Genomic DNA, 24,435 nt, shown 5'->3' on the forward strand with positions numbered 1-24,435 from the left:
ACTTTAAATAGCTGCTTACTCTTGAGTCTCTGTCTTAAAGAACCATGAACTGTGATAGCAGTTTTGATGAAACAACACAAATTACATGTGTCTGTTTTGCATTCTTGCCTAACAAATGAGTTTATTGTACCTGGACTCATCAAGCTGGACTGAGGCTGCAGCAGATGAAGATTTCCTTAAGGGAAATAATCCAAATCAAGGCTTGATTGGGGGGAAATTTGCCTGCCTTACTTTATACACTTCCCTCACCCTGCCACAAAAAACAGGGAATAGAGAAAAATAAAACTGCTTCTATTGTATTTTTCAATTACCCATGGTAATTTGGAAAATCTTTACCTCTGATTATTATTTAAGATTGTATCCAAATATGTAATTCTTAACAGCTAAACAGAAGGTTATTTATGAGTGACTTGTGACTGTGTCCAACACATGATGCCTTAAATCTGGATTACAGCAAACCACTGAAAAGGAATGCTCTTCTAAAGAGCTGGCTTGTGGTTTGGATTTTTGTGACAGAGTGAAAGCTAAAAGAGTTTTAGTCTCATTCAAATCCACAAAAATAAAGAGTTGTTCTTTTATATTGGCTGGGAGAGGAATAAAAGAAGAATCTTGGGACTTCAGTCCTGCAGTACTCCAAATGAGGATTCCAAAACTGTTATGCACTGAACTTGCTTTTGTAAACAGCTCTGCTTTAGGAACTATTTGTTCTTTACATGAATCACAGTTACAACAACTTTTTCACTAGGCAGTTAATGGTTCTCTTAATTCAATACATAATGTCTTTCCTATATTCAAAAGGTACTGTTAAACAAAATTAGTTTATTTTTAACCTTGCAAGTGCTTCACAGTATTTCCCCATTCAGGGAAAATGTGGAATTTTCTGAAAAGTGGACTTTGGAGCACTTACAGTAAGGAAGTTTTGGGCAGTTACTGGCATTCTTCAGTACACACTGCTTTTTGTTTGTTCTCTTGGTAATAAATAACTAAGGGAACAAATAAATTACAAATTCAGTCACAATAATTCCAGTCTGCTCACCTACAAAATGAGAGCCATGCATGTTATTCTGCAGCTTATAGCCATACTATGCAGTGCAGAGACAGTTGCCTCAATTTGGCAGGAAAGCAGAAGGTAAGTGTTCCTTTTCTTCTGCAGCTGTCTCCACTGTTTTGTTTCTCTGACACAGAGCATAAACATCCAGTGTGGATATTTCTAATATGGTACCTTGCTCAGATATCCTATGAAAAAAACTCTACTTCTTGCTGTATTTTGAGGAGTCAGATAGCAATGATTTATCTCTTTATTTTGGATATATGTGACACAATAAAGGTGCCTGTGAAGCAGTTGAAGGCATACTTTTGCAGGCAGGTAAAGCTCAGGTACCTTTTTTCTGTTGCATGCTGTGTGAAAATACCTAATCTCAATCTATTTCTTACTGAAGCTGAACAATTTTGTGCTGACAGTGCTTCTCTTAATATTTAAAGTCTCCTAGACTGCCTATTTCTAATCTTTGGAGATAGTTTTTGTGTTTTCACTGCAAGTATCACTAGGAGGAGAACTGTTGCCCCAGGCCCACAGTGGGTACTAGTTAGCATTGACTCCATGATTGCAGAAGGCTGATCAATTGCTTTATTCTACTATATTATATTATACGTGTTGAGAAGCTTGTATCCCTTACAGACAGTCCAACACAGCTTTAACCTAATTAGTCAATCCCTCAAAACACCATCCAGTGTCCAGTTAAGAAATCACCCTTTGATAAACAAATCTCCATAACACATTCCACATATGCACAACAACAGGTGCAGCAAGCGGAGATAAGAATTGTTACTCATTCTTTCCTCTGATCTTCTCACAGCCTGCCCCAGGAAAACGCTTGGGCAAGTAGTCTGTTGCCCTCTGTGGCCAGAGAGCTGCTGCCACAGAGAAGGAAGGCCTGGTCCCTACCAAATAGTAATGTGAAAAAAACTGAAGAGCTACTCTACCAGAAATTTGTCCTTTGCCAGAATGGTCAAAACTAAGTGATGAAAAAATGTGAGCCTTATAATCAATATATATGTTGAAGCAAGCCCAGAGGAAGCCACAATGTTAATCAGAAGGCTGAAGCACCTCCCCTACAGCAACAACTGAGAAAGCTGGGGTGGTTCAGCCTGGAGAAGAGAAGGTTGTGTGGAGACCTTATATTCCTCAGACCTTCCAGTATCTGAAGGTGCATACATGGTACCTGGAGTGATGGGAACTACAGTGATGGGATGAGGGGTAATGGGTGCACTCTAAATGAGGGGCAATTATAGTTAGATATTAGGAAGGAGTTCTTTACTGTAGGCATGGTGAGACACTGGAACAGGTTGCCCAGGGAAGCTATGGCAGTATTCAAATCCAGGTTGGGTGAGACTTTCGGCAATCTGGTCTAATGGGAGGTGTCCCTGCACACAGCAGGAAGGTGGGGACAAGATGATTTTGGAGGTTGCCACTGCTCTGGATGTAGCCCAGGACAAGTTTGGCTGTCTGTGCTGTGAGTCCCAGCTGAGCACAGGGACACCTTTCATGAGACAGGGTTGCTCAGAGCTCCATCCAGTCTGGCTTTAAATTCTTCCACAGATGGGGTATCCACAACTCCTCTGGGCAAGCTGTGCCAATGCCTCACTACCCTCACAGGAGAAATCTTCCTCCTAATATCTAAACCTACTCTCTTTTAATCTGTTTCCCCTAATCCAGTCACTCCATGCTCTTGTAGAAAGGCCCTCTGCATCTTTCTTGTAGGCTCCCTTTAGATATGGGATGGCTGCAGTGAGGTCACTCATATGCTGCCTCTTTTCCAGGTTGAACAATCTCAATTCTCTCACCCTTTACTCACAGAAGAGGTGCTCCATGCCTCTGATCATCTCAGTGGCTTCCCCTGGACTCTCTGACAGGTCCCTGTCCCTCCTGTGCTGGGAGCCCAGGGCTGGATGCAGTGCTCCAGGTGGGTCTCAGCAGAGCAGAGCAGAGGGGCAGAATCCCCTCCCTGCCCTGCTGCCCACAGGCTCTGGATGCAGCCCAGGACACGTTTGGCTCTCTGGGTTGTGAGTGCCATGGCTGGGCCATGTGCAGCCTCTCACCCACAGCACCCCCAAGCCCTTCTGGGCAGGGCTGCTCTGGGGCTGGTCATGCCCAGCCTGTGCTGGTACCAGGGGCTGTTCCTACCCAGGTGCAGCACCAGCACCTGGCCTTGTTAAACCAAATCAGATTCCCAAGGGGCACTTCTTGAGCTTGTCCAGGTGCCTCTGGATGCTATCTCATCCTTCAGAAATGTCACCAGCACCACTCAGCTTGGTGTCACCTGTTCATTTGCTGAGGATGCGCTCAATTCCTTTGTCTGTGTCATTATTGAAGATATCAAGCAACACTCATCACCATATGGATCCCAAGGGACACCACTTGCCACTGATGTCCCTGGGACTCCAAGTTATTGACCACTAACTTCTGGATGATACCACTAAACCACTTTCTTATCCATCTATCAGTATGGAGTTGGATCCATCTCTCTCCAATTCGGAGAGAAGGATGTTGTGAGGGACCATGTTAAGGGCTGTACAGAAGACCACATAAATGACATCTGCAGCCCTTCTCTTGTTCACTGAGGGAGGCATTCCACCATAGAAGGCCAGAACCTGCTCCTTATGTTTTGATGATTATTTTTATTTTAACATTCAGATCCAATTAAAGAACAGGTTTAGCATGCTGAGTTAGAAATGGTCCAGATAGAAGATTTGATTATTAGAGAGAATCCATAGCAGGCAACATTGGCCAGCATCTTGGCTCCCCAGCATACCCAAGGCTGTGCAGCTTGAAGATGGCGCTAGCAAATACTGTTGGCAAAGTGAAGCTCTCATGGGATGCTATCATGTCTTCAAAGTCAAGAGAGATGTGCCTTATTTCTTAGTGAGTGATAATTATCAAATCAGGACTCTTTTTTGAGTCATCCCTTTTGTAACTGATGAAGTCAGCAGTGAAGTCTCTTCTGAAGTATGACTCAACAACAAATCACAAGAGCAGTGTGGCCTGCGGGTGTTTAGAGTGCACTGTGCAATCCAAGACAAGGTGCAAACTGTTCAGTGTACTGATTGTGAAATAGCTTTTGCTTTCCAAAGAGTACTCTTCTGTCCCTCAAACCTCTCAATAAAGAATAGCAGAATAGGTATTTTGATTTCCATGCCCACCCCTGAAGTTTGTGCTCTTAACTGTCGCCTTCAGTGATGTTCTTCAGTAGCTGAGATGTTTTTACTTCGTCTCCTATTTAAATTGTGTGACTTAGCATCTGTTTCAATGTGGTTTTCCAGTAGCACTTTTTCTTTAAATTTAATGTGGAGGTGACAAGTTTGCAAATTTTGGCAGTATCCTGATTCTTTTAAACAATGTTGTTGAATATATGTACCTTTGATTTCCCAGATAATAGTGGATGCATTAGTGGTGTTTCAGAGTTTATGAATAATTTGCAATGAGATTTTTCTGATATTTTTTATTTTTGTTTATCTAACCTCAAGTAAATTTAAAACCCTAAAGCTAAATCTGCAGCAAATCATGTGAACCTCATATACTCTGCTGGAGAAGGCCCATAGGTATGTGCACAACATTCAATTAATATTTTTGGTAAAGTTGCTAAATTGTGATTATTATTAATGGCCAATTTGGATTATAAAATGATAGAATCACTTATGTTGGAAAAGGATCTTTAATTATGTGAAAAAATACTGCTACCTGAAAGTCAGTGAGAGACTACCATCAGTTCTAGTTTGCAGACAGTTGATGGCAAGGCTTCCATTTGCATTGGAGACTTCAACTCAGTCTTTTCTGCCTGTGATTTTTACTTTAGACTCTAAATAATGTCTAACAACAACCTCTGGGAAAATCTTTAGGATGTGAAGCTTCTTGAGTTTGATTGCTTTTTTAGGCACATGGCTGCTTTCCATGATTAATCCTTATTGCCTGTAAGGGTTTTTGGCTCTATTTTTACAGCAATAATGTAACAGTTCAGAAATATATTTCAATGTAAAGTTGTCTAACATCAGAATAGTTGGTAATTGCTAGGAATAAGATAACTATCTGCTTCCAGACACCCCATCAGATGTGTCAATGTATCCTATAGGTCTAGTATCTAAGGTTTCTCACTCCTACTGTCTTTAAGGACAACCTGTCAGTCTTTAACCCAAGATGCCAGAATAGATATTGTTACTCAGAGGTTTTCAGTCCTCCATCAGTAAGAAGATGGAAAGGCATCCTGAAGATACAGTAAGGAACAAGCTGATTCTCATCCATTTACTAGGGCTGTAGATCCTCATTTTTTCACACTGTTGATGTTACTGTCATGTTGAGTGGTGGGAAATACATAGAAAATTGTACAGGAACTTTATAAGAATTACTTGCTTAGTATGGGGTAGCTGTAAGATGACCTATTTATGGATGGAAGAGTTGGTTTTGAAGAGGCTAGGGAGCTACATCAAATTACAAATACAACACAGCTTTCCAGAATTTCACAGAATGGCTGAATACATTGAAAAATCTATGTTGAAAGGAACTTCTGGTGATCTCCTGTTCAAAACAGGTCTTTAGATTAGCTTATCCAGGAGTCCTGACAATAGTGTTGCATATTTCCAAGGAAGGACATTCTACCATTTCCCTGGATAGCCTATTTGTATGTTTAATAGCTGTCATGGCAAAATTTTGGGCAAGTCTGTGATCCCTGAGCTGGTTAAGGCTTGACAGCTGAAAAGAGGTAGATTCATTTTCTCAATAACAACTTAGTAAATATGTAAACTTAACATAGAATAAATGGCACCAGAAAGTTGGACCAATTGCTATGTCTGTGTTGTCCAAACTGCAGATTTCTTAATCTTATGGAATCAGGTTACATTTGCTTGGACTCCTGCGATATTTGTGTGATGTAAGGAGGTCAAAGAGCAGAGGGCAAAGCCCTGACTGCAGTGAAAACCCATTGGCACCTCACATTGCAGGAGCTGCAGATCTGCCAACCAGCTGGGCTCAGCAAGGAAGGTCCCATCGTAGAGCAGAGGCAAGGACCTTAACTTGGAGAGATGCAGAGAGAGTTGCTTCACAGAGAATGAATAATCATCATGTAAAGCCAAATTGGAATAAGTTACTGAGAGTAAAAAAGGCAATTCATACTTCAATGCTCCTTTATTCCTCTGCTATTTACAATTGAAGATAAGATCACCAGTAAATGAATAGCCTTGGCTTTTAAACTTGATATAAATCAAGTTTATGCTATAATGCATCAGTTTTTAATATCTACCAGTGGGTGCTTTAAAGAAACTTGATTTCTATTAAGTAATGGCCTTACATGTACTGAGAACTGGAAGTTTGATTATATTTAAAACTGAGCACCAAAATGACAAGTCACTCTCAAAAAAATAGGCCTAACTGTAAAAGTATTCAACTTGGCAAGCTGAACAATAGTAAGGAAATTAAACATGTCTGTTTTTTCTAGCAATGTGAGCTATCCCGTTACCAAGTAATACCTTTGTTTATGAGATTTCTTTCAATTCTGGTAGGCACTTATGCTTTCATGCAGGGTTAAGAGCAACACCATCAAAGTCAATTAGCTAAAATCACTAATATGTATTGAAGTGCTACATCCATTTGAGATGTGCTGCTGTGTGTTAGTCTTTAGCTTCACATATTGGGGAGCACAACCACTCTCATGACCTACCAGAAGAGCATTTGTATGCACAAAGACCTAAAAAAGGGAGAAAGACCTGACTTATTAAGTCTTCAAAGTTGTTTTTAATGTAATTTTAAACCACCAAAGAATTTAAGATTAGGCAGCTGTTGATACATCTAAGTAGTGCTATGAAAGTGAAACAGAAATCAGCTTGAAGGTGCTTCCAAAATATTGGTCTACGGTTTAAATACAATGTGATTACATGTGATTTTAGTATACTGCCCAGGACTGTACTGGAATGTTTTGTTTGGCAGCTCTTCAGAAAAAGATTTCCACAGGAGAACAAGGGAACTGAATGCTCCATCCCCAATAGATTGCAAACTGAGCAGCTGGAGCGCCTGGGGGCCCTGTGACCCATGCACCAATCAAAGGGTAAGCTGAACTTGGAAGTCTTTGTTCCAAAGTCACAACCAAAGGGATATCTGTCTGCCTGTTGGTTATCAGAAAGTGTCAGATTTCAGCTCTTAATACTGTATGTTCATGATTTGATGAAATCCATAATTATGTCAGCTTTTGAAGCCATAGAGTAAGAGAATACTACAACCAGTTGTGAAATACTGCTCAAGTGTTCTCATTCAAAAAGGTTTTTTCATAGAAAGTATCTATGGAAAAACTTTCATAGAAAGCATCTATGCCAAAAACTTTATTTTTCAATACATTCTTTCCTTTTTAAATTAAAACAAACAAACAAACAAAACAAAACAAAAAACCCAAATAAACAATAAAAAAAAAAAAAAAAAAAAAAAACCACCACAATTTCTTTTGCACAGCAAATTTTTATTTCCTCAGAGGAGTTATTTTAGGGCTTTAAAAAATAAAAAAATTGAAAACATATATAAAAACATATATGAAAATATAAATTATTCATTTCCATACTAGAGAGAGATAAACAAAATAATGAAGTAAACTAAATAGTGAAAATTAGCATCTTTACATACTATCTAAGTATTATTAATCATAATTATTATTTCAATGTTATTTTATTCCTTAATTTTGCCTGTGGATTTTCAACAAAAATTTCACCGAAGATGTTTAGTTTTGAAAAGCTCTTAGTTCAGCCGGAAACCCATATGTTCTCCTGAGCAACATTAATAGTGTTATTTCTCTTTCAAGTTTCGCTCCAGACGTATTGAAAGATTTGGGCAGTTTGGTGGAAAAGCATGCCTGGAAGCCCTAGGAGACACACAAACCTGTAAAACCAGCAAAGCCTGTCCTGAAGACCCAGAACAAGACTGTGGTGCTGACTTTCAGTGCAGTTCAGGTAGGGTTTGTTTCATGCCATAGCAAGTAAAGCAGTAAGTCAGAAACCACATTTTAGTTTTGTGAATAGGTTACATCAACCTCATGCTAGCACTTAAAAACAGTCCATGGACAGGTGGGCTCAAAACCACAATGCCAAAACACAGCAGCAAAACCACTTAATAAGGGGTACATTCCTCTCATCTTCCATTTTAATTTGCACCTAATTTAAATTCTTCTGTAGCTTCTACTCCATGGTTAGAAGCACCATACTGACCACATCCTTTCTTCTAGCCTAACTGCCCCACTCGCTACTGGATCACTAGGTTTTACAAAAAATCACCAGGAAAAAAAAGCTATGACTGAAGGAATATTGACAGAATGGATAAGGAAGTTTACCAATCTAGCTGGCATGATACCAGCTACTTGGAGCATGTATCTAGATCTATTTGGAGTATGCATCTAGATCCAAAATAAGATATAAATTTGTAAAGTGATACAAGGCATACAAATGTAGTACTCAAGAATCATCAGAAATCAAAATAAAGTAGGAAAAGTTAATAGTAGTAAAAACTAGTCAAAACAAAAACAGAATGATGGTAAATGAATTTAAAGTTCCAAGCCAATTTTTGTATTGCTTTTAACTCAAACACTGAAAAATTGCAATTAAAGCAATTTAAAATTAGAAAGTAAACCTTTAACTACTAGTTCACAGAGATTGTGTGGCATTTACAGGTGAGATTGATGATATCAAAATGTTAATTTATTATGCTACAGCTAATTTACTAAAGTCTTTAAATCCTGTAGGAAAAAAAATCTTTGTAAAACTACATCATATGTAAACTCAGGAAAGTTACTACTTCCCTGTTGCTTTAGAGCACAAATCACAATAGTTTTGGACACTACATGTCCATATTATTCAAATAACATAGCCCAAACGGCAACAATTTAAATGATTTAGAAAGAATTTTTTGTTGATGTTGAATTGATATTTCCCTGTATTGTCTTAACACAAGAAATCCTAACCATCCAAGAATTTGAACTTTATTATAGAACAGTCTAGATTGCAACAATTTTCTTAGATGATAGCAGTTCTCCTGCAACTTACTTTTCTCAGTCATCTTACTAACTTACATATAACAGTAGTATGCAGGTTTTTCCATTTGAAAGTGGGAGAGCATAGGATTTTAATCCCTCAAGACAACAGTAGAACCATACATAGAGGAAGATCTTAATAAGGAGTAGCTGAGGGTGCCATTTAAAGTCCATCTTGATAAAAATGCAGTCAGGCAATGCTTTATTCCTTGATCAGGTCGATGTATAAAGCGAAGACTTGTGTGCAATGTGGATAATGACTGTGGAGACTTTTCAGATGAAGATGACTGTGAATCTGACCCACGGTCACCATGCCGAAACCACGACATTGATGTGTCTGAAGTTGGCAGGACTGCAGGACATGGGTATGTAGTAAAAGGGCCTAGTGAAGAGTTTGGGATTGTCTCCAAAGCCAGCTGAAAAAACTGGGTCACAGTGACATTCCCAAAAGTGGAATATGAATCATGGTAGCATTTGTATTCAGAAGTGCTAAGTAGCCTTTGCAAGAACACTTAACTACTATTTTATTTTGTATACTTGTGAGGATAAAACATGCAGTGTTATATGCACTGCAGACAGTGTAAATGGATCATAATGTTAGTAAACAGAATCATACATACATGTCACATGAATAAACTTACATTTTATTTAAATGTAAATTTTATAGGTATATAGATTTGTTTCCAATGATATTTCACAGCCAACCAATAATTGTCAATTACTTTGCTAAAATGCACGTCTAAAAGGGAGAAAATACCTATTGACTATTTATATAATGGGATGCCTTACTGCAACAACACTTTATGCACAGTTTTCTTCCAGTATTTCATTGTCCACTCCACTTCCTGATCTTTGTTGTTTACAGGAGCATTCATCATTAATCTAAGTTGAAAATTAATCTTTCTGTTCTCAGATCCGGCTGGATTTCTTTAATCTCTAACAAAAAGAAAATGTGACATACTGTTTACCTACAAATAGAGTTAGAAGGCAGCAATCCAAACTGAACAGAACATAAAAGTACACTGCAGCACCAGAGTGTGTTTAATGAAAATTATACATCCTTCTCATTTAATTTCTTACTGTGCAAGACCAAAAATGCTGGTTTTTTAGCATGGGGAAGTAAACGAAGCATAAATGCAATTTTAGAAGCTTCTATTACAATCTGTTACTAAAATCTTGCATGAAAAAGTGTTCTGTAGAGATTCATTAATGACACTAATCTGGTGACTTTGATAGCTTGTTTACCACTTTCTACACTCAGAAAGGTGCACATACATTTGCCAGATGCAAATATTGGAAATACTGAAAAGATTGAAATGTATCAAACATGCACAAAAGGGCAAATAAATTATACAGAATCCTCCCAGGAGTTATTTTTGGAAGTATTTCTTGTACATCAGTATATAGATGCACAGAGGTATACAGCTGATGTGCCTGCCTCCCTGGTTTTGTAATGGTTTAGATTTCCTCTCTTATACTTCAGGAAATGCTGCCATTCCACTAGGTCACACTCTGCAAGAAGAGACAATGCTAGGAGTAGCTGTATATTCCTTCTAAACATTTGATGGATGTTGTACACGCTTGATAAACAAGTGCCTACCAGCAAATAAATTGAGTTATTAAAAATACATATGGCTGTTGAGATGTACATTTTAAGTCTACAAGGAATGCTTTCTCACAGATGTACTGGTCAAGAACAAATGCTCTTTCTTACAAATATATAGGTAAGGAAAAATGTTTTTTACCTCCTTTTATGCCTAAGGTTTTCACCATGTTTGAGGTTTAATGTCTTTTATTTGTTTATTTCTCATATATGATCCTTCAAGAACTTTACAAAATATGTAACTGTCTCCAGTACACAGATGAGAAGCCACAAGAGATGAGACAAGCTGCTTGGATGGAGCAAGATCCAGTTCCACAGCTGTAGTTTCCATCTCTGACAGAATACAGCTTTTCCAGTCTACACATCATGTACAGATCATGTGCTGACATAATTTCTCTTGTACTTCTCTTGTAGAATCAATGTTTTTGGGATGCAACCAATGGCCAGCCCATTTGACAATGACTTTTTCAATGGTCTTTGTGAGCGGGTGCGTGATGGCAACACACGGACGTACTACCGCAAGCCCTGGAATGTGGCTGTTCTCACTTACGATGTAAGTTTAAATCCTTTGCAAGATATCATGTGATTAATTGAATGCCAGCTCCTGGAATACTCTTGGAAGGCTCAGCATATCTCTTGAGCCAGACAGCAGCTTTTTAGGCTCAGGCTTGTACTAAAGTCCAGAGGAAAAGAGGTTATATTATCATTTAGATTGGCGGTTAAGCTCAGTTATGCCAGACAAATTCCCACATCTTTGTGCTGCACCTTTGCAAAATAAATGGAACTATCTATCTGGAATGTTTGAAATACGAGCAGAAGAAATAAACAGAAGATCTACAGAAAGGATTACGAGACCCAAATTTTACTAGGTAGAAGACAAAATAAGCTACATTTTCAAGGACATGTAAAAGCCTCTGATAAAAAGGCAGACATAATAATACAATATTCTGGTACTACTTGTTTTTTTTCTGACCAGTGATGATTTTCTCTGTCCTATTGAAGGAAAAAAAAATGTTAGGTTTTTAAGTTTCAGACTGCGACTTTCAGTGAGGTTTGAACACCAAAAATATTGATGATTGTTGAAAAAAATGTTAGACACTTTTCAGAAATCAGAGCACAATTTTGCCTTCCAAATTATTGTAAGTAGGAACTTGATAAAACAAATATAATTTAAACCAGATCCTTCCTGAAATGAGTAAACCTGACCCAGAGATCTCTGGTTATGTTTGGTTATGATGTATGACAATTTTCAGTTGCTAAAATGTGATGTTCTGCTAAAGTATAATAAAATAACTGGATTAGTTATTATTTGCTGTAAGAAAAGAAGGCTGAATAATAATTCTGACTTATTTCAGAAGTCAGGAGCTTTTAGCAAATTTTAACTCTGTTTTAGGAAAGAGAGACTATTATTCCTCACATAGAGTCATGGAATCTCCTGATCTGGAAGGAACCCAAAAGGATCATTGAGTCTAACCCTGGGCTTTGCACAGGACATCACAAGGGTCACACCTGAGAGCATTTTCCAAATGCTTCTTTGAGCTCTGCCAGGCTGGTGCCGTGACCTCTTCCCTGGAGAGATGTTCCAGTGCCCAACCACCCTTTGGGTGAAGAAACTTTTTTAATATCCAAGCTAAACTTCATGTGACACAACTTCAGGCCATTCCCTTGGGTCCTGTCCCTGTCACCAGGGAGTAGAGATCAGTGTCTGCCTCTCCTCTTGCCTCACAAGGAAGCTGTAGACAGTGTAAAAGGCCTGTTGACACACATAAATTACTTTTACAGTGTTACATGCTGAGATTTATTAGTCACTAAATTATTGTCACTGCAGCTTTCTGTTCACTTTTGAACCACTGAACTGATCCCAATGAGGTAGTTTGTGGAGGGAGCGCTATTTCCATTTGTTTTGGTTTAAAAGGAAAAAGAGCTGTAAAAAAATGCATTGATATGCTCTGTAACAAGTAAAGCTTTGAAGTGCTACATAGATTTTTCAACTACTGCCTGTTGTTTTCTCATACAACCTTTTTTCTATCTTTTCTCAGACAAAAGCAGACAAAACTTTCTCATCTGTGTACTACCATGATCGTGTGAAAATGTTACAAGAGGTTTACATAGAAAAACAGAGATATTTTAGTGTTGATGCCTCTCTGAAATACACACCTACTGATGGGAGCAACAAAAATGATTCAGAAGGAAATTTCAAATATGACTACAGAAAGAATTATACTCTTAGTTCCATCCTGCAAAGCTACACAGAAAGGGTGAGATTAATTCTTCTAAATGTTTTAATGTAACTATTTTACAAATGGTACAGTTTATGCACTGTTAGAATTAGGCAATAATAATCTAAGTATTCTAGTCAGCTGCTGCTTTTTTAAATTTTTTTTTAATGAAATACTGGTGATAATAGGGTTAAGATTTCAGACACAGCCAAATGGCAACTCAAAGTATCTTCTTTTTCCCACTGTTTATCTTCGACTAGCAAGCACTCTCACCTTCATCAGGGGCTTGGTGTTAGAAAGGATCAAGATGTCTGATCTCATCCTGATTAAAGAGCAGCTCTGAGCTAGTGCAATGTGGGCAAATTAGATCAAGACCTATGATGAAAAATTGCCACTGAGTAGGCCTATACTACATAAACGCAAAATAAATTTTAGGAATAATGACCATAAGGTCAAATCTCAGATATGTGGGTACATGTGTACTAATAAACTAGCCAGGGCTATAGGGAACTGGCACTAGCACTGGTACAAAGATAATCCAGTTTTACCAAATTGCATAATGCAGTTTTACTAACTTGCTGGCACAAATTAAGTCCGTGCTAGCTCTCATAAGCAATGCCCATCCTGCACTTCCCCACAGCATGTTTGAAGGGAATGTTCTTGTAGACAGTCTGGAGAAAAGCAAGCCCATTTTGGGATTGTGCATAAGCCATACTTCTACCTGCCCTTTGAAACAGTGGAAAGACCCTGCCCCATTTTATTTGATAGTAAAGACATAGCTTTAGCATTTAGTGAGGTTAAAATGCAGTAGATCACACAAACTGATGTTAGACACGCTGTTGTTGAATCCCAGGCAGCAGATAAGCCCCAGGCAGCTGCTTCTTCACTCCCCTACTAGGCTTGAGGAGATAATGGGAAGAGTAAAAACAAGAGAACTCCTGGGTTGAGATAAAGTTTAACAGGAAAACAAAATCCATTCACACAAACAAAGCAAAACAAGGAATTCTGTCACATCTTCCCACGGGAAGGCAGGTGTTCAGGCACCTCCAGAAAAGCAGGGCTCTATCACTTGTAAATTGAACTTGGGTAAACAAATGCCATCACTCCAAACATCCCCCCCTTTCCTCCTTCTTTAACCTGCTTTATATACAGAGCCCAATGTCATAAGCTATTGAAAAATTCTTTGGATCAATTTGTCACCTGTCCCAGCTGTGTATCCCCCAAACTCCCAAGAAGCCCCAACTTCCTTGCCAGCCCAGCAGTACAAAAAGAAGAAAAAGTCTTTGCTGTGTGTAAGCAATGCCCAGCAGTAACAAAAACATCTCTGCACTATCAAACCTGTGTTCGGCAAAAAACCCAAACACAGTCTCATGCTAGCCACTGTGAAGAAAATTAACTTTTTCCTCAGCCAAAATGAGCAGAACAAAACATTATGGCCTAATCCAGCAGCTGTGTGCTAATGGAATTAACTGATCAGGTCAGAATTTTCCACACATTGTGCCAAGGTCTGTGACTACAATATGCCACCATATGCAAGGCATATCAACTCCACAGAGCTGAAGTGCACCATGTGCAAGGAATACTAGATTTGCTTCTACTAATTAATATTTTCAAGTTTGTCAGTCTTGTTGCCTAAGACCCATTCAGAGCTCTGGAGGTTGAATAGATATAAGGAAAAGCTAAACTAAGTTTTATCACTGATTAATTGAAATAATGCTGAAGATAAAGATCTGCACAATAAAGATAAGCTGAACCCAACATTGCCTTTGTACTGGTATGAGTTCTCCTGGGACAGAAACAAACCATTTAAACCTCAAACCATGAATCTTCAAAGACATAAAAGATCAAGCTCTATAGCTCAGGGGGTTTTAATGTCTGCTTATAGTCTAGCAGTTTGCGATAGGAGCTTTGGACTCAAATTCTTGCTGAGAGATCAGTTCAGAGAATGAGTCACAACCTGTCACAAGAAGAGTTCTATCACTGCAAAGTCACAGGGCTACAGGGTAGTGGAGTGAAAGTCCCTGCATGAGAACCCTCCAGGGCCCACCTGAAAGTTAAAGTCATAATCCTGGAGGTGTCTGGAGGCATCTGGCAAGAAACTGTGTATGCTGGTTGGCAGGAATACTGCACCTACAAAAATTTCCTCACAGTGATTTAGGTACCTGAAGATTTCTGCCAGTCTTAAGCAGCATCTGAGTCAGCAGTTTAAGATCCTTTTAATGGTGCTGGATAACATAATGGTCAGGAGCAAGGTCCCTTTTACATACCTCCTATTGGGCACTACTATTAAGGGAGTCACATAAATATTGCAAATAATAATGGGGTTTAGAAGGTATGTGTTCCCTTAGAGTCTTAAGTACAACTATTTCACAAGATTTTATTTCACAAGTTATGGGCAGTAGATAGGTCCTTACTTATAATATGATATAAAATCACCTGGAGTGAAATTTACAAAAATATCAGTTGTTATATCTAGACTTACAATGTATGTATGGCTCAAATACATAATATGGAGGGTTTTTTCCTCATTAATTTTCCTTTTATGATGTTGGTTTGGAGTTTTTTGTTTTTAATTGGAACTGTGCTTTTCTTTCTAACAGTGAGGAGGGTTTTGTTTTTAATTGGAGCTGTGCCCTTCCTTCTGACAATCTGAGAATAACAGGGAAGTGGTCCAAAAAGAGAGAGAACTTAGGTCTGCTCTGACTATAAACAAAGAGGAAACTCTGTCTGACCTGAGTGGACAGCTTCTGCTATTTAGCAAGCCATGTAGAACTACTTTTCAATGTTACGAAAGTCAGAAAGCCACTTTTCAGTAGGTATTGTGCTTCAAGACACCAGTTGTCAAATAGATCACAAAGGCCTTGCTGAAATAAGGGAAGAGTTCTAAATTGGAAGAACTAAAATAACCCTCTTGCTGGTTCCTCAGTTTAGATCAGAGAGCTTTCTAACTGTTACAAAACAAATTTGTCCCGTTTCCATAATGCTAGATTGAATGTCATGTTGAAAAGTGCTGCAGCTTCTTTACAAGTAAAACAGAATTGATTTTTTTGTGCTGTGCTGCATACCCGAATGGCACTCTCTTCTCTTTTTTTCTCCCTGCATTCAGAACCAAACCTTTCTGCATGTAAAAGGACAGACTCAGCTGGGAAGGTTCCAAATTCGGAGTCGTGATGTTCGTCTCACAGATAGTTTCCTTGATGATTTAAAATTTCTGCCTGCTGAATATGACAAGGGGGAGTATTTCAAATTCCTAGAAGATTATGGAACTCACTATGCAGTCTCTGGAACTGTAGGAGGAAAATATGAACTTGTTTACGTGCTAGATAATTATGTTATGTCTCAACTAGGTATGCTTTCTGTTGGCCTTGCTATGACCAAGTTCCCAGACTTTCAAAGAGACATGTGATGGTAGATCTGTGTATGTGGAAAAATACTGAGAAAGTGCAGTTCAGTGCATGCTGCTTGTGGCACACCAGTGACATTACAGAATTACGTGAGATTACAGAGAAAAGAGTCAACTTCATAACTTACAAAACTATTTGAAATCTCCGTTTTAAGTCTGTGACTGAGAGGACCAAAGAAACCTTAAACAAACCTCATGAACACATTAGCAATAATTGCAGCATTCACAAGAGATCTTATCCAAAGACAAGAAAACCTGCCTAAACTCTAAATCCTGTTTGGTAACTTTTTGTGGTGCAATCACTCTACGAGTATGGTGGTGACAAAAAGCAAGGAATAAACTGAAGTGCTATCTAGAAACCACATGGAGCATGTGAGTGTGTTTAAATTGATTTCATAGCTCTCAACATTCTCACTGGAATATTCCATGCCTTTATTAAAATAGGAAAGTAGAAATTTAATCTTCCCTCATGTGCAGTTCAGATATATGTGGGTTTGTGCTGGATTAAAGTGATCACATGGGAATAAAGTGAGAAAAGACAATTCTCATGTTGATTTTGGAGATTAGAAAATCAGTACCTGATGCTTGCACCACCAACATCAATATTACTATCAAATATTCAGGCTATGAAAAGAGACGTGGGGCAAATATGTCACTTTCATTTCCCACTATTAGTCTGTTCATCACCTCGAGATTGTAGTTCTGGACCTTTTAAGACCCAGTTTTAAGCAAAATTCTTTCTGAACACAGTGCTGAAGTGGCAGATGATATTGGGTTTGGGTTCAAAAAGGAGAAAGGAGATATTGGAAACAGTAGTGGGTAGAGGTAGATTAGAATTAATGGAAAAAGCATACTTTTAAGAGATCAGTGGCCTTGATTAATTTTATGGGGAAAAGGAGCGGAGCAACATAATTGAGTTTAGGAGAGAGACTGAGAGAATTCAGTAATTTAGTATATAAAATAAGTAAATATTGAGCAACTGCAAAAGACAAAAGTTCAATATAATAAAAGGAAAAAAATGTTTCCTAAAGGAGCCATTTTCATGAACCATTTTCTTGAACCTGCTTTCAACTAGATAAAGAAAAGCAGAAATCCATTTTTGGTATTTTCCTAGTCACTACAGATCTCACCTGCATCTGTTCAGGCATTTCAATTACAGTCATCCTCATATTCATTAGATAGACAAAGAAAAAGATAAATGGCAAGAAGAAAGCCACAAACATTTCCAATAGGCCTGAAATGTATTCTGTAAGAATAATAATATCTTGTTATTTATGCTTATTCAATCCATCTAATTACCTATTTCTACTTCCAGGAATCACTGTAGAAGATGTAAGAAAGTGCCTTGGCTATCACTTAAATGCCAATGCTGCATATGAAAACATACAAGCCAATTTTAATGTTGCTGGTGGTAAATGTGAAAATATTCATAGGAAGGACAAATGTAAGTATATTCTTGATTTACATTATATCTTTTGCTTAAGAAAAGATAATACCAGCTGCTTCCCCTGAATAATCAGTATAGTTATTGCTATCAGGGGAAAGACAAATCCAGCAGAGCACTACAGGTGAGATTCACATTCTTCCATGCTCCCAAGTCAAGACAGCCTGAGAATGTGTTCCCAGCCTGCACACACATGAACACCAGCATGATGCATACCTACATACATACACAGATCACTGGCCACAAATAAAAACAGACAAAATACAGACAGTGCTCAGGCAAACACAAATGGCACAAATGGTTTCATCTTTTTCTCCTCTCCATTTAATCAGGAAGAAGTCTTTCAGTGGGCAGTATCACAGAGTCACAACAAAGTTGAGGGTTGGGAGGGTCCTCTGGAGGCCACCATGTCCAAGGCAACACACGCCTTCAGTCCCCCCACAATATTTATAAATAATCAGTACAGATAACTCCAGCAGTTAACCTTAAATATCCAGTTGAACCAGCAACTGCATCATTAGGCTCTCCTGTTAGCAACAGAGATATATAACACCAGGCACATTGCTCCACTCCCATTGCTGGTGCAGACTCTCTGATGCACACCAAGACACACACACTGTGGATGTCGCCAGGGACTGGCCTTAGGTGCTCAGTTGATCCAGCAATTGGCCCTTAGATCCTCTTACCTCCAGCTGCCTTAGATAGAAGTGCAATCATATGAGAAAAGATCTCAGTCAAACCCAGAACTGTGAGGTCTCCCCAGTATTTGGCCTAGAAACCCAGTATCCATCTCCTCCACTTGTCTCACTCTGGAGACATAAAAGCATAAAATGGTTTGGGTTGGAAGGGACCTTAGAGATCATCTAGTTCCAGCACATCATTTTGGAAAGGGGTTCAACACACTAGATGAGGCTGTCCAGAGACCCATCCAACCTAGCCTTGAACATTTATAGGGTTAAGACACAGTTTGTCTGGGTAATCTGTTCCATTGCTTCACTGCTCTCTGAGTAAAGAAATTCCTTCTATTATCTAATCAAAATCTCCTCTCTTTTAGTTTATAAATCACTCTTCCTTGTTCTGTCAGTATCTAACCAAGTGAAAATATTGCCCTTCTCTCTCTTTATAAGCCCCCTTCAAGTACCTGAAGACTGCAATGAGGTCTCCCCAGAGCCTTCTTTTTTCCAGGTGGAACAACCCCATCTCTCTCAGCTTGTCCCTCATAGGAAAGGTCTTCCAGCACTCTGTCCATTTCTGTGGCCTCCTCTGGACTTTCTCCACAGGGTCCACATCTTCCTCGTGTTAGAGACCCCTGAGCTGAACGCAGGTGGGTCTCAGCAGAGCAGAGGGGCAGAATCCCCTCCCTGCCCTGCTGCCCACAGGCTCTGGATGCAGCCCAGGACATGTTTGGCTCTCTGGGCTGTGAGTGCCATGGCTGGGCCATGTGCAGCCTCTCACCCACAGCACCCCCAAGCTCCTCTAGGCAGAGCTGCTCTCCACAGCTTCTTCTTCCAGTCTGTGCTCAGGCCTGCTATTGCTTGACTTAGACCTGCTGAACTTCATGAGGTTTTTGTGGGCTCACATCTCAAGTTTGTCTGGGTGTCTCAGGATGGAATCCAATCCTTCTGTTGTGTTAATGGCTCAGCTTTGTGTCATCTGGAAACTTTCAGAGGGTGTGCCTGACCCCACTCTATCGTTGATGAAGATACTGATGAGAATCGGTCCCAAATAGAGCCCTGAGGGACACCACCCATCACCAGCCTCCACCTGGACATACAGCCATTGACCACAACCCTCTGACTGTGTCCATCCAGCTAGTTTCTTCCCACCAATAAGCCCACCCTTCAGGTCCATATGTCTCCAATTGGGAGATAAGGCAGTCATGTGGAAGAGTATCAAAGGTCTTACAGAAGGCCAGGTAGATGACATCTGCTGGTCGTCCCTTGCTGACTGCTGCTGTCACTGCATCATGGAAAGCCACCAGATCTAGGCCACAGCAATACCCTGTATTCACCTGCTAGTCTGGCTTGACACCTGCTAGTCATCATACCCTGGCATATGTATTGTCACTTGCTCCAGGGGCTGCCACCACAAACACCAGGTGCCTATCAGCCCTTGTTCAGCTCTAGCTGCTGGCACACAGGGCTCTATTCACATGTATGCACACAGAATAGAGTCCCTTCACCCTAGGAAAGAGTTAGAATGGCATTTAATGGTACACCAGACAGACTGCAAAGATGAAGGACAATACACAGCACAGTAGCTCACAGATCAGTCATTTGTCTCTATGCAATCAGTCCCCTTTTCTTTGCCTTTATCCCTTTATTTTCTCAGGTTTGCTCCTCCCAAAGCCACCCTGAACCCCCCTTATCTTTTCAACAGCACTCCTGTAAATATATGCTACGAATTTAAGTTCATGCAACAACAAAATGCCATTCTTTGCATCCAGAGAGCCCTTCCATTGACTCATCTTGCTGCTGATTCATCCTCAGCCCCATCACACAGGGCTAATGGCTCTGCTGGAACAGGCCTGGGAAGAGTTGAAGCAGGGGCTCCCTTTCTCTGGTTACCTTGTTTGTGTTCCCCTGCCTGTCATTGTTGCCCTCAGCTCCTCATAAGTGTCTGGAGATGGGCTTTATTTTATACGGAATAAAAATTGCAAAAGGGAAGGATATTTACAACTAAGTGCATAAGAGGGAACTATTTTCAGTGCTCTATTCTTGTATTTTAATTATGAAGCAAAAGCTCCTACTATGCTAATTCCTGCCTTATTTTGGTTTAGCTCAGGGGATACAGTACTCATTATCTTCTGCTTGTCATCAAGGGACTATGATCTCCATAATGTGTCTCAGTTTGTCCTATCCTTTCTTTTCCTTTCAGATCTAAGGTTTTCTAATTTAACTGCAAAATTAAAGATTTCCTCCCACATGAGAGGTATAAGCAAGGAGATATTGAATTCTGCTACAACCAAGAGTTCTCCCTATAATCATTTTACAAAGAGGGACTGGCTGCACTAGGAGGACAGTTGTTCTTCCAGATGCATGGACATTAAACAACCTTCTTCACCCTCTTTTTTTTTTCATGCAGCAGAAATGAATGATAATGCTGTCATTGACGATGTCCTTTCCTTAGTTGAGGGAGGGAAGATTGACTTTTCAGTTAAAATCAAAGAAATGTTACTACGAGGAGCCAAAGCAGTTGATGTAGAGGATTACATAGAGTGGGCTAAATCTTTGGTTGATGCTCCAGTAGTGATACAGCAACGGGTAAGTACAGCTTCTTCAAAGCTGTGGCTTTTTACAGTTTGAAAGCTTTTGTACTATGATGGAGGGGAGATTCCAAGTTTATAATGAACTTTCACACACTGCCTTTAACTGTTTCTTCAGATTTTTATTCTAGTGATGGTTATATCAAAAGGATTCAGAACTTTGGAAGAGTGTGTTATGCATGGGCTTTTTTCCTTCTACAGCCTTCTCCAATACATACACTTGTTCCAGTTAAGATGAGAGATGCATATTTAAAGAAACAAAATTTGGAAAGGGCAATTGAAGACTACATTACCGAATACAGTGTGTGCAAATGTGAACCCTGCAAAAATGGAGGCACCCTTGTGCTGGTAGATGGAGTCTGTACATGCCTGTGCTCAAGTTATTTTAAGGGAATTGCTTGTCAAATTCCCAAATCTACATTAGTGAAAGGTGAGTAAATACTCAAATTAAACTAAAATGAACATATCTGTTGTAACAATATGCTGACAAAATGAGTCTTCATAAGAAAATAGCACTCCTTTATACCTACTGCTGTCAAATACATGTGAAAGGTAAGGTAAGTTGCTGGGTTCTTTCCATAAAGAGGGTACTCTAATTTGAAGTTCATTGTCCCACCTACATTACTGTGTCTTGGAGTGACACAAAGTTTATTTAAGTAGAGAGTATTGAAGCCTGGTGCAATACTGGTAAACCAATTTCAGGCAAAAGCAATCTCACCATGTCTTAAATTATTTTGTCTTCAGTTTGGTGTCTGCTAGCACATGATCATGTTTCACAATTACTGTGCTAGTTTAATATTAGGTTGGGGGAAAAGGAAAAGAATGCAGTTCCACAGCTGACAATGTAAAAAATTTACTGTGCAGTAAATTCATTCTCTGGGGCCAGGTTTTTAACACAAAAGTGCCCAAAATTGACCTTAGAGCTTGTTTCCTAGCATGACAAAAATGTTGAAGGCCCAGAGTTCTTAAGCACTGCCATTGACAAACGCATTTTTAAATGCCGAATCTTTGTGATGGGCTGTGCTCAGGAGGCTGAAATGATCTGCAGAATCACCATAGCTGAGTTGAATCATGGTCTACCTTGAAAGAGGTAGATGGCCTAATCCTGTATGATGTGTTCATCCCAGTTGTGACTGATGGAGGCTGGAGCTGTTGGAGTGCCTGGTCCACCTGCATCAATGGAGAGAGCACTCGAACTCGCCAGTGTAATAATCCTGCACCAGGACCTCATGGCAGACCATGCCAGGGAGAAAGCATTGAAAAACGGCCCTGTGAAGAGGGGAAATAGTTATTCTCCTCAAAACCAGGTAAGCAGCCTCTTTAAATATGTTACTGCAGTTTAGAATAAATGCTCAGCCACTATTTGAGGCATTTCAGAAATGCAGTTGACTAAGTGATGGGTAAGTTCACTTACATATTTCACTTGAATCTGTGATTTGAAACTGCCTTTGATCAACCACTGTGTATTGAATTTATGAATGGCTAGATTTGTATGTGAATGTTTTGACAAGTAATGTTGTATTACAGAACTCAGGATTAGAATAGAATTCTGGATAAGAACAGACTAAAAATACAGTTCTCAAAAAAACCAGATTTCATCTCCAGTCAGACTACCCATCAAAAAGCTTATGTCTTAAGGAGAGGGAAGAGACTTTCCAGGAAAGAAAATATTAAGACAGTTTAGGAGACTGAAGTCTCTTACTTGATAAATAGAATACTGAAATCCAACAAAGCTAGTGTTAAAGCAGATTTGAAACTTTCATTGAAAGAATATGATACAGATCTGGAAGGACAGATATAAGTAGTACAAATTGAATAAACCAGCAAGAGGTAGATTTTAAACAGACTGAAGACCCATCCTTCACACAACGGGCATATCAAAAGTAAGTATGCATTTTAAAAGCTCAACACAACAAATAGAAGGTTATTACAGGTAGATAGTCAGGCTCACTCAGGAAGTCTCTCAAGAATCAATTTTTGCAGTATTGGAAACTATTGTGGCTGGACAGTGCCCAGGGGAAAGAGACCTGGGGTGCTGGTCAACAGCTGCCTGGACATGAGCCAGCAGTGTGCCCTGGTGACCAAGAAGGCCAATGGCATCCTGGCCTGTGTCAGGAACAGTGTGGCCAGCAGGAGCAGGGAGGTCATTCTCTCTCTGTACTCTGCACTGGTGAGGCCACACCTTGAGTGCTGTGTCCAGGTCTGGGCCCTCAGTTTGGGGAGGACAGTGAGACTCTTGAGTGTGGCCAGAGGAGGGCAACAAGGCTGGTGAGGGGCTTGGAACACAAACCCTGTGAGGAACGATTGAGGGAGCTGGGGGTGTTCAGCCTGGAGAAAAGGAGACTCAGACGTGACCTTATCACCCTCTACAACTTTCTGAAAGATGGCTGTAGTCAGGTGGGGTTGGTCTCTTTCTCCAGGCAGCAACTGACAGAACCAGAGGACACAGTCTTAAGCTGCATCAGGAGACATATAGGTTGGATGTTAGGAAAAAGGTTTTTATGGAAAGAGTGATAAAGTACTGGAATGGTCTGCCTGGGGAGTGGTAGAATCACAATCCCTGGATACGTTTAAAAAAGATTGGATGCGGTACTCAGTGCCATGGTTTACTTGAGGTGTTAGGGCATAGGTTGGACTCGATGATCTTGAAGGTCTCTTCCAACCTACTGATTCTGTGATTCTGTGATTCTGTATTCTGGGAACATATTGCTATGTGTTTCCCTACTCCTGGATATTCACTAGGTCAGTGTTATTGCCCTCTTGTTAAATTCAGGGTACGAAGTTAGCCTTTGCTTGATTCAATGAAGCTGGTGTTATTAAAATAAAAACAAACCTCATAAGCAGCTTAATTTTATTCCTGCACTGTATCATTAACATTTACTTCTTCAGCCATGAGAGCAAACACCGCAATGATTATTCATGACATGCACATTTCACCAATGTTTCCTCTGCTGTGGCATAAGAAAAAATATTAGCCTTATTAATTTGGCTTCTTCACAGAATCACACAGAGTCTCAGAATGGATCAGGTCAGAAGAGACCACAGTGGGTCATCTGGTCCAATCTCCCTGCTTATCCCAGAGCACGTGGCACACAGTTGTGTCCAGATGGTTCTTCACAACAATTCTTTTACATTACTGTCATATTTGGGACACAATCAAATCACGACCTTAGTGAGCTATGAGAGTAAAACTTCCTTTAAATTTTGACCAAATAAATATGTTGTAGCTACTATCTCATATCACTTCTTCACTATTTTTCATCTTCTTTCAGAAAACATTAATGGATTCCAAACCAGTTCCACAAATCACAGTTTCTGCTGGCCAGCTAGCTACACCAGGACAGTGTAACGGCGTCATTTAAAAGCACCTGCAGCTTAAATGATCTGTAATAAAAACAAAGTAATAAACTATAAACATACTTACAGAGATGTGCTGATACAGTAGCTG

The 24,435-nt window shown here is 39.6% G+C and overlaps 1 protein-coding gene across 1 annotated transcript; it reads left to right on the top strand.

The window, feature by feature from the left end:
- The first annotated feature begins 1,043 nt into the window (after nucleotides 1–1,043).
- On the top strand, nucleotides 1,044–22,275 carry C9 (complement C9). Its single transcript, XM_030969152.1, has 11 exons — nucleotides 1,044–1,129; nucleotides 6,974–7,091; nucleotides 7,833–7,980; nucleotides 9,271–9,418; nucleotides 11,071–11,209; nucleotides 12,696–12,914; nucleotides 15,982–16,222; nucleotides 17,594–17,722; nucleotides 20,807–20,985; nucleotides 21,189–21,417; nucleotides 22,115–22,275. Exons 1-11 carry the CDS (start codon nucleotides 1,044–1,046, stop codon nucleotides 22,273–22,275), a joined length of 1,797 nt encoding a protein of 598 aa, XP_030825012.1.
- Nucleotides 22,276–24,435: the final 2,160 nt, after the last annotated feature.

Source organism: Camarhynchus parvulus, chromosome Z (genome assembly GCF_901933205.1).
Source record: "Camarhynchus parvulus chromosome Z, STF_HiC, whole genome shotgun sequence".
Lineage (NCBI taxonomy): Eukaryota > Metazoa > Chordata > Aves > Passeriformes > Thraupidae > Camarhynchus > Camarhynchus parvulus.